The 9,173-nt window shown below is 43.8% G+C and overlaps 1 protein-coding gene across 1 annotated transcript; it reads right to left on the bottom strand.

The window, feature by feature from the left end:
- Positions 1–6,592: 6,592 nt before the first annotated feature.
- Positions 6,593–7,901, bottom strand: LOC123040458 (ribosome production factor 2 homolog). The gene is made up of 4 exons (XM_044463295.1): positions 7,875–7,901; positions 7,642–7,707; positions 7,460–7,552; positions 6,593–6,637 (listed from the first exon to the last, which is right to left on the bottom strand). Exons 1-4 carry the CDS (start codon positions 7,899–7,901, stop codon positions 6,593–6,595), a joined length of 231 nt encoding a protein of 76 aa, XP_044319230.1.
- Between the last annotated feature and the right edge of the window lie 1,272 nt (positions 7,902–9,173).

Genomic DNA, 9,173 nt, shown 5'->3' with positions numbered 1-9,173 from the left:
CCTGTCCTGTTCACCCATCAAGGTGCCTGTTCTAATTTGGCAATGTTTTATTGATTGCGGGTATCTTGCATATGTTGTCTTGCATTTCTTCTACTTTGTTGCACCGCCATCTGCTTAGTTTACTCATCATATATGTCGAGATGCCATGCCCATCCATTATCAATACATATTCCATCTGTCATCATACCATGTTTTTCCACTCAAATGTTGTTCGTGTGCATCAGACATCAAAAAGGAAGAGGGTGATTGCCGAACCTGAAGGAGCACCAGCAAAGTCCTTGAAAAACGTGGTGGTGCCGGAGAAATCAGACAACACCCCACTTATATTGGCTGTACAACCAGTGACACAAAACGTAGGACCGACTCCAGCAGACTGTACCCATACTTCACTGGCCACACCACTAGCCCCACCACACAGGACCTGCACTCCAGCAAAAGGTATACCGATTTCATTTGCCATAGCACCAGCTGTACCACAGAAAAATCCCACTCCAGCAAAAAGTACAGCAAGTCCACCGGCCGAAGACCTATCCCAACTGCAGAGACGGCCAATTCCTGCAGATTGGAACCCCATTCCATTTATTCCCAGTTTAAAAGACAATGCTTTCAATGTTGTTAGGGACTACGTGCATATATTCCCATCATGGGAAGATTATTGTGAAGACAAACACCATTTTCACATCTTCCTGTCCAACTTACGTGTAAGTGCTATTATTCATGGTTATTATTTTCCTGTTTTCTGCTGATTGAACACATCAATGATTTACATTACATTGTTGTAACTAGGCGAGGGTCAATCTGGATAGTCATGACGAGCAAAGCTTGCTTGTGCTTTTCAAGGAAGCATTGCAGCAGTATCGGTGTTACCTGAGGAAATCACACTTTGGTGGCAAGTCTATAAACGAATTTCCGGTGAAGTCTCCTGTGCTAAATTTAGAAGACATTGAATGGAAAAACCTTGTTATGCACTGGTCTCGTTCCCAGGATGAGGTACTGTCTATGAAATCACATGACAATTTGAACTTCTACTTTTCCGCATGTGCCTTACGGATCTTTTTTGCAGGAAATCTGCTCGAAGAAGAATTCCGGTTTGAAAAGAACGACAGGATATCGCAAATATGCTGCCCGCTGCTTTGCTCTTGTTAGTACCTGTTGTCCTGTATCACTGTACTTGCATACATACCTGGTTCATTATGTGACAGCAGTATGCATGATAGCTTGCTTATCAATTGTTCGCTCCAAATTATCTGATCTGTATGAATGGTTACATTAGTGTAGAATATATCCAATGCCAATGTTTTTTTAGCTCTGCATTGTTCTTGTAAGTACATGCTGTCCTTTATCAGTGTACTTATAATGACAGGTAGTTGTTCATGTACCATCACTCTGCAGCTTATTTTCCTTTGCCCTCCATTTTCTACACATCAGATCTATATTTACTCTTACCATAAGGTTGGTACTGAAGAAGTTTAGCTGTGCATTGCTCTTGGCTGTACCTTTTGCCTGTATCGCTGCACTTACATTTATAGCTACTTGGTTATGTAGCATCACTCTTCATCTTATCTTAAATATTCTCCATTTTTTCGTATATTATCACATCTATATTTACTCTTAACAAAATGTAGAATAAAGGCAATGCTTATGAAGAAGATTCTGTGGTAAACTTCTTGAATTGCCCCCCCCCCCATCAGCATGGACAAGGCCTTTATAGAGCCTGTCTTCACCAATAATGTAAGTTTGTCCATCTCAAGCCTTCAAACTTTGTTGTATATATTTGGTTAGGCATGACTGCAACAGCTGTTTATTTTTGGTGTTTGCATCAAATTGCATGTTTAAAGTTTATTATGTAGTTCATAAACAAAAGTTTGTCCTTTCTCAATTTAAGTTTTCAGTTGTACAACCAAGTTCCTTATTCATACCATGTAAATTAAACTATACAGAGCAAGTGATCTTCTTTTGCACTGCATGTATGCTTCTGTTCTTCATCCGTAATCCAGTGGTGTGGTGAACCTACCCACTACAGCACAATGTCATATTCTGCAATGTCTTAACTATGAACAATGTCATATCATTCTACTACTCCCTCCGTCCGAAAATACTTGTCATTGAAATGGATGTATCTAGATGTATTTTAGTTCTAGACACATCCATTTTGATGACAACTTGACAAGTAATTCCGGATGGAGGGAGTATTATTTAAACCGTCTCTTTATTTGCCAATCTGAAATGGGATAAATTGACAACACACTAACCATTGATACTTATGAGTTCTTGATCTGTAATCCAGTGGTGTCGTGAAGCTGCCAACTCCTTCACAATGTCATTTCCTGCCATGTCTTGACCTGAACAATACCATATTATTAATGAAATTTTAAACTGTGTCACTTTATTCGTCAGTAAGAAATGTGATGAATTGTCAGCACTGATACTTTTATGTGCAAAACCTGTCATTTGCTTGTTTATCTTTCAGAGTGAGGAAGATTTAAGTGTTAAACAAGCGCAGTCTTATCATCTTGCTCAGCTGCTTGCGCTGCAGCTCCCCAGCAGGGCTAACCTTTCTTGAACTCTATTGAAGTGCTGTCGGTTTTGTATATTATTTTGTCGGCGTGTTTATTTGCACTGGTGGCGATCTTTGATGCCCAGTGTATGTAATCTGCTGTCTGCTTGTGCTTTATTATCATAGTGGCGAACTTTGATGCCCAGTGGATGTAATATGTTGTAATTTCTTTATTGTATAGTCTAGGTTTTTTCTTATTCACGATGCTGCAATTATTTTACTGTATATATATCCTGTCTTCGCAGTAAACCGGCCAAACCGTAAAATTACGGTACATAATCGGGCCGTCATGCAATCACGATGTAGGTTGGGCCTGAAACGTGCCGAACAGCTAACGGGCCGGCAGCAGCCCGAAATGAACCCCGGCCCATGATTGTGTGAATCAAATCACGGGCTTTTAACAGGCCAAAATTGTCTCGGTCCTTGTTTGGCCCAATCAGATATCGGCTGCGAGCAGGCCGGATGCAAACCGGGCCATAGTTAGGCCCAACTATATGACGGGCATTTAACAGGCCAAAATTAATATAGGGCCGAAATGTTAAACGGGCCCTTAAGAGGCCAAAACTAATATCAAGCCGAACTACTTAGTGGGCCTTTAGCAAGTGGGCCCAAAAGCATAGTGTCAAGTTGACGGGCCGAATCTGATATGGGCCATAATTGAGCCCATAGCCTCTTAAAGGGCCAGACCTGATCTGGGCCGTAATTTGGCCCAGAACGTGGTAGGCTTTTAACGGGTCGGATCTCATATGAGCCACTATTAGGCCCGAAAGTGGCAGACCATTAATGGACCGAATCAAATATGGGCCAACATTTGGCCCAAAACATGGCAACCAGTTAATGGGCCGGCCTACTAGGGTCCTCAAATTCTTGTGGGCCTACAGCTGGGCCGGCCCATTAATGTCGGCGAAATCTCGTGGGCCTTTAGCCGGGCTGGCCCATTATGATCCGCAAGAATCTTGTGGGCCTTTACCTGGGCCGGCCCATTATGGCAAACAAAATCCTTGTGGGCCTTTACCTGGGCCGGCCCATTATGGCCCGCAAAATCTTATGGGCCTTTAGCTGGGCCAGCCCATTATGGTCAGCAAAATCTCATGGGCCTTTAGCTGGGCCGGCCCATTATGGTCCGCTAAATCTTATGGTCCTTTAGTTGGGCCGGCCCATTTAAACTTGATGGGCCGGTCCACGTGTCAACATATCATAGGCGCGTCTCGCCCATTGGATGAGTGACACCTGTGCCAGCGCGGACCTGACACGTGTCTCCTCCAGCCAATGATGATTTTACACATGGAAAATCCCCATTGGTCGGGGCTGTTAACGGGTTATCGGATCCAAAACCCGACCCGATAGCTTAATGGCGTTCCGTTATGGTGGATGCCACATGTCGGTCACCCTTGACGAAAGCACTTCTGTGACGCGCGATTTATCGTCATGGAAGTGGACACTTCCGTGATGATAATTTTGGTAACGTCATGGAACACTTCTACGACAGCACAAGTATAACTATCTTGATTCTGTCATAAATTTGTCATGGATGTACATGCATGACAAAAAATGCGACCTACTGTGACAAACACGTATCATCACGGAAGTGTATTTTTTTGTAGTGTAGGACGTAGGGTTTTATCTCCTCGAAGACATCGTACCTGGATAAAAATCTCTTGTCTCTATTACCATCACATCTAGGCCATTAGTTCGGGGCCGTCTAGATCTGCCGGATCGACTCCGTCAGTGGGGGGCCAACATAGGTCGAGCAATGCAAAGCCGGGGCAAGGTGGCTCGGCGTCGGGCCGCCGTAAGAGCAAGCAGAGGCATCGACCGGAGGGCTATTGCTTGCTCTATGCCGACTACTTCACCGACGCTCCACTGCACGGCGAGAAAGTATTTTGGCCCCGTTATCGGATGAGCCGAAAGCTCTTCCTCTGGATTGTGAATTCCATCCAGGAGTTTGACAACTACTTCAAGTGCAAGAAGGATTGCACCAACACACTTGGATTCACCTCACTTTAGAAGTGCACGACAGCTATGAGGATGTTTGCATACGGAGCTTCTGGTGATATACTGGAAGACTATGGACGCATGGCCGAGTCCACCACCATCGAGTGTTTGTACAAGTTCTACAGGGCAATGGTGGCAGTGTTTGTCCCAGAATACTTGTGATCACCCAATGCTTAAGACACTGGTCGGATCCTAGCACAAAATGCAGCAAGAGGATTTCCTGGGATGCTTGGAAGCATCGACTGCATGCGTTGGGCATGAAAAAACTGTCCATTTGCTTGGCAGGGGATGTAAAAAGGCATCAACGGAGCTTGCAATGTGGTACTTGAGGCAGTGTCCACACATGACCTCTGGATTTGGCACTCCTTCTTTGGTATGCCAGGAACTCACAATGACATCAACATACTGAAGTGTTCGAATGCCTTTGCCAAGCTTGTTGAGGGTCATGCTCCTCCAGTGAACTTCGAGGTCAATGGGCGCCACTACAACAAGGGATACTACCTAGCAGATGACATCTATCCGAGATGGTCCATATATATGAAGACAATCTCAAACCCTGTGCCAGGAGGCAAGAACTCCTACTTTGCCAAGTGTTAGGAGGCTTGCAGGAAGGATGTCGAGCGGGCATTTTGTGTGCTCCAATCTTGATTTGTTGTTGTCCGGTACCCTGCTCTGACCTGGTCGAAAGATCAAATGTGGGAAGTCATGACTTGCTGTGTCATCTTGCACAACATGATCATTGAGAGTGAGCAGGAATAGCCAGTATTCGACACTGAACCATATTACAGGCAGGGTCCTCTTGCCCAAGTTGATCCCCAGCTACCGGCATCATGGGCTGCCTTCCTCAATATGCATCAGGAGATCCGAGACCCACATGTGCATCAACAACTGCAGCACGATCGGGTGGAGTACCTATGAAGGCTCAAGGGCAACACCTAGTTCGATGTGTGATGAACTATGAGTTTTAATTTGTGTTTGAATTATGAGTTTGATTCATTAAACTATTTAATGTGTATTGATTTCTGTATTGAACTATGTGATAAAATTAGTTTATGTTGAATTTGTGGCCAAGCATGCCAAATTTGGGCCGAAATCGGCGGTTGGGGGGCCGAACTTGGGGCTCGGCTTCCGAGCCCCCCATGAAATTACCGTCGATTGGCCACTAAGCGGCGATATTTCAAGTCCCGGGGGGGGGAGGGGGCGAACGACTGAAGATGCTCTAACTGTTGCGCCATGGAAGACGCCTGGCTTGGCAAGGAGAAGCACCAGAGCGTCTGCGCGAGTTCGATTTTTATGACAGAATTCGTCAGGTGTATATCCAGAGTTTGAGGGTTGTGCTGAAAGCCTGAAATACACTGATGTGTCTGTTGTGACTGGCAGGGAGCAAAGCAACATCTACCAAAATTTGTTGATTCTGCTATGGACCTACGGCTACGGCATGTCTCATCTTCTCCTGCTACTCGTGCCCTGTTTCACGTGTCTCATGTACTACATGACAGCAGGAAAAAAAAGAAACATAGCTGCATATTGTATGAAGGATGATGCGGTGAATCAGGTTATGATTTGTGTGGGTGAAGACTTAAAACACCCACCCAATCACCAACGGATCGAGGGTTGTATGGCCAAGGTTGTAGCTGCTGTGTTGATCATCCTTGGTTTGGATCTAAAATTCCGACACTAGTCGCTGAGCTTGTAGCAGGTGAAATACCGAACGATGGTTAGTAAAAAAAAGCCTTGCTTTAATGTGATAATCCCCAATTTTCCCTCTCATCTGCAATTCTCTCCCATCCTCAAGTCCCTTTCTAGAAAGGTTGTGATAGCCAATGGCTACTATATTGAGATAAAGATGGTGCAAATAGCAGCACTAAAATTAAAAATCTACTCATAAAAGAATTTTTTTGCTACAAAACTACCAAACCCATACACAAGACATTGCATTTGGCAGAAACTACTATCAAAAGATTACTGAGATGATTAAGGTGTTAAAAGCTAGCAGTAACTTCAAGGTAAGCCAGTACAAAGCTTAAATTCTACTCGCCTTCATTTTGCACTCTTGGGAGCGAGCTTCTTCTGCTTCTTCCTCAGCTGAAAATAAAATGTTGAAACAGAGTTAACGTTAGCGGCCGGAAGCAATGGAATCTGTACTGAGTGGGATGTTGACTGATTGCATAAACTGTTATAGAATTGGAAGATCGATGATTTATCTCAGAAAATGTGAAACACAGTAATACAACACAAATCTAATTAAAGGACGCAAAGTAAAAGAAACTCAGCTATAGAAGAAACTTTTTCAGCGTTTAGACTGATACTGTAGAAGTGCATGCTCTAGCCAATGCAACTAAAAGACCGATTTGATGGAAGAGACTAGGCAGCACATTATACGTCAACACTCTCCCTCACGTGTGGCTACCTCAGGCCTAAACGTGGATCAAAAGTGGGCTGCAATTTAGTTGTGCTAGCTGGGTCTTGAACTCAATACCTCTTGGCTCTGATACCATGTAGAAGTGCATGCTCTAGCCAATGCAACCAAAAGAACGATCTGATGGAAGAGACTAGGCAGCACATTATACGTCAACAGATACAAAACGTTATTTATCTGACTTGTCACATCAACTCCGAAGCAAGCACAGTGAAACTTTATTTTGATCGATGATAAAGACCTACAGTACATGACTGAAGCCAAAGAATATGGACAGTATTATGGTGACCAAGGCCAAGAACACGAACCATGACATATAGCACCGTAAGCTCCATTATATCTAAAAATTGATACGAAACTACCTAGCTAACTCAATACCGCAATGCAGACTTACAGTAACTCTGGAACAAGCATTAATGATATTGATGTCGAAAAACAGAATATGTTGGGACACTATATGATGACTGTATTGTTCACTCAGGGTTGACCTTTTGCTTCTTTGAATGCCCATTGTTTTTCTTGGCATCACGGCGCTCCCCCTTCAAACCCTTTATGTCTTTTGTTAAGGTCAATTTTGAAATCTTTCAGTAAAAAAAACATGAAGCGGATTAATATACTGATAGGTTAAATTTAAACTTCACAACTACTTGTAAAACAATTAGACACAAACATTCTGGTCTCGAATGTAGATCATGCCCCGCTTGTCATCAATTACATCATTCATCACATTTTTCACCTGCAAAAATGTTAATTTAGTTGAGAATACATACTCACATACAAGTTCTCAGTGACAGAATTAGATCAGGATATACAGTTGTTTAGGGCCAATGACACCAGTCTGTAACCTAACCATCAGGATAACAATATCTGATGAACAAAAGACAGTTGTCCCATTGGAATTACCTTCTTAGCATGACCAGGACTCCTCATAGCTAGCTTCTTTCTGTAGACTTTTAGCTGGAGAGTAAATTGCATAAAACCACCACATTGAGGGCTAGCTTTGTGAAAAACACTAGGGTACAGAATCATTGCAGAAAGCACCACGTCTAGCGTAATTGATTTGCAAAAACCACTAATCGGCGGATCGGGCCGAGTTAAGTGAGCTTATGACAGGTGGGGCCCGTTTTTCGCATACGTGGCACTCCAGGCCGTCCCGACAGCCGGCAGACGGCGTTAGATTGCGTTGTTCGGTCCTAGCAGTCAAAAGCGCCAACCATTACTCCTTCTCCACTCTGCTCGCTCGCTCTCTTCTCGCTCTCGCTTTCTTCTCGCTCTCGCTCTGTTCATGGTCGCCGCACCCGTCGCCGCCGCACCGCACCGCTGCCACAACGCCATGGTGTCGTGGAGTGATGGGTCGGATAGCAGCGAGCACACCAGGCAGTACACGAGCTAAGATTTCGGTGACGGCACCATTAAGGTCAGTTCTCAGAGTTAGGGTTAGGGTTTGATATTTGGGGATTTCTGGAATGAGCTTCTTTTCAATCTTTGGACCAAATCTCTGTCATTCCTTTGCACTCCAGGTTCCTGCTAGCACCGAAGACTCAGATTTCGAGGGCCCTGAGACATATATTTATGTTTTGTGCCATGGACACGGGAAGGCAGCAGAAAGGCGTGTTGCTTTCGAAGGGATTCACACTGGCGGGAGGTTTCTTTGTTGTGCAGAGAAGGTATGGTTCCAACTTAACTAATTGGAAGTTGTTGATTAACTTAACAGATCTGTCATTTGTTTGCCATGGACATGTAATGTGGCACTCTAGCAGGCATTGTATTATAATGTGAAGTTTGGACAGTGGATTCATTAATTTTTTACTCTGCCAGCATTGTTTAGTCTGGTTCTGGCAACATTGTATAGTTAGGTCATTTTGTTAACTCTGTCAGGTTAGCATATTTTAAGAGAGTAGATGCATGGGTTGGCAGACCAGCATTTTTTAGTTTGGATCTGGCAATATTGTTTAGTTAGGTCATTTTTTAACTCTTCCATGTTAGCTTATTTTAGGACAGAATATTCATGGGTTAGCACACCAGCATTGTTTACTTAGTAGTTGTTTACTTAGTAGTTGTTTTTGGCTTTTTATCGATGCCGAGGCATCAAGTAGGCCAAGTTAGGGTTTTTGGCTTTTTATCGACGCCGAGGCATCAAGTAGGGTCAAGTGATGGGTTTTTGGCTTTTTATCGATGTCGAGGCATCAAGTAGGCCAAGTT

This window comes from Triticum aestivum, chromosome 2B (assembly GCF_018294505.1).
Source record: "Triticum aestivum cultivar Chinese Spring chromosome 2B, IWGSC CS RefSeq v2.1, whole genome shotgun sequence".
NCBI lineage: Eukaryota > Viridiplantae > Streptophyta > Magnoliopsida > Poales > Poaceae > Triticum > Triticum aestivum.
This window is presented reverse-complemented; position numbering and strand designations above follow the sequence as displayed.

Excerpts from the sequence above, each read along its gene's own strand:
- LOC123040458 (XM_044463295.1), bottom strand. The coding sequence starts at position 7,901 with ATGAGGAGTCCTGGTCATGCTAAGAAG. Across the intron at positions 7,553-7,641 it reads TCTACATTCGAGACCAGAAT|ATTTCAAAATTGACCTTAAC; the intron begins GTTTGTGTCTAA and ends TTTTACTGAAAG. Across the intron at positions 6,638-7,459 it reads GGCATTCAAAGAAGCAAAAG|CTGAGGAAGAAGCAGAAGAA; the intron begins GTCAACCCTGAG and ends TTTTATTTTCAG.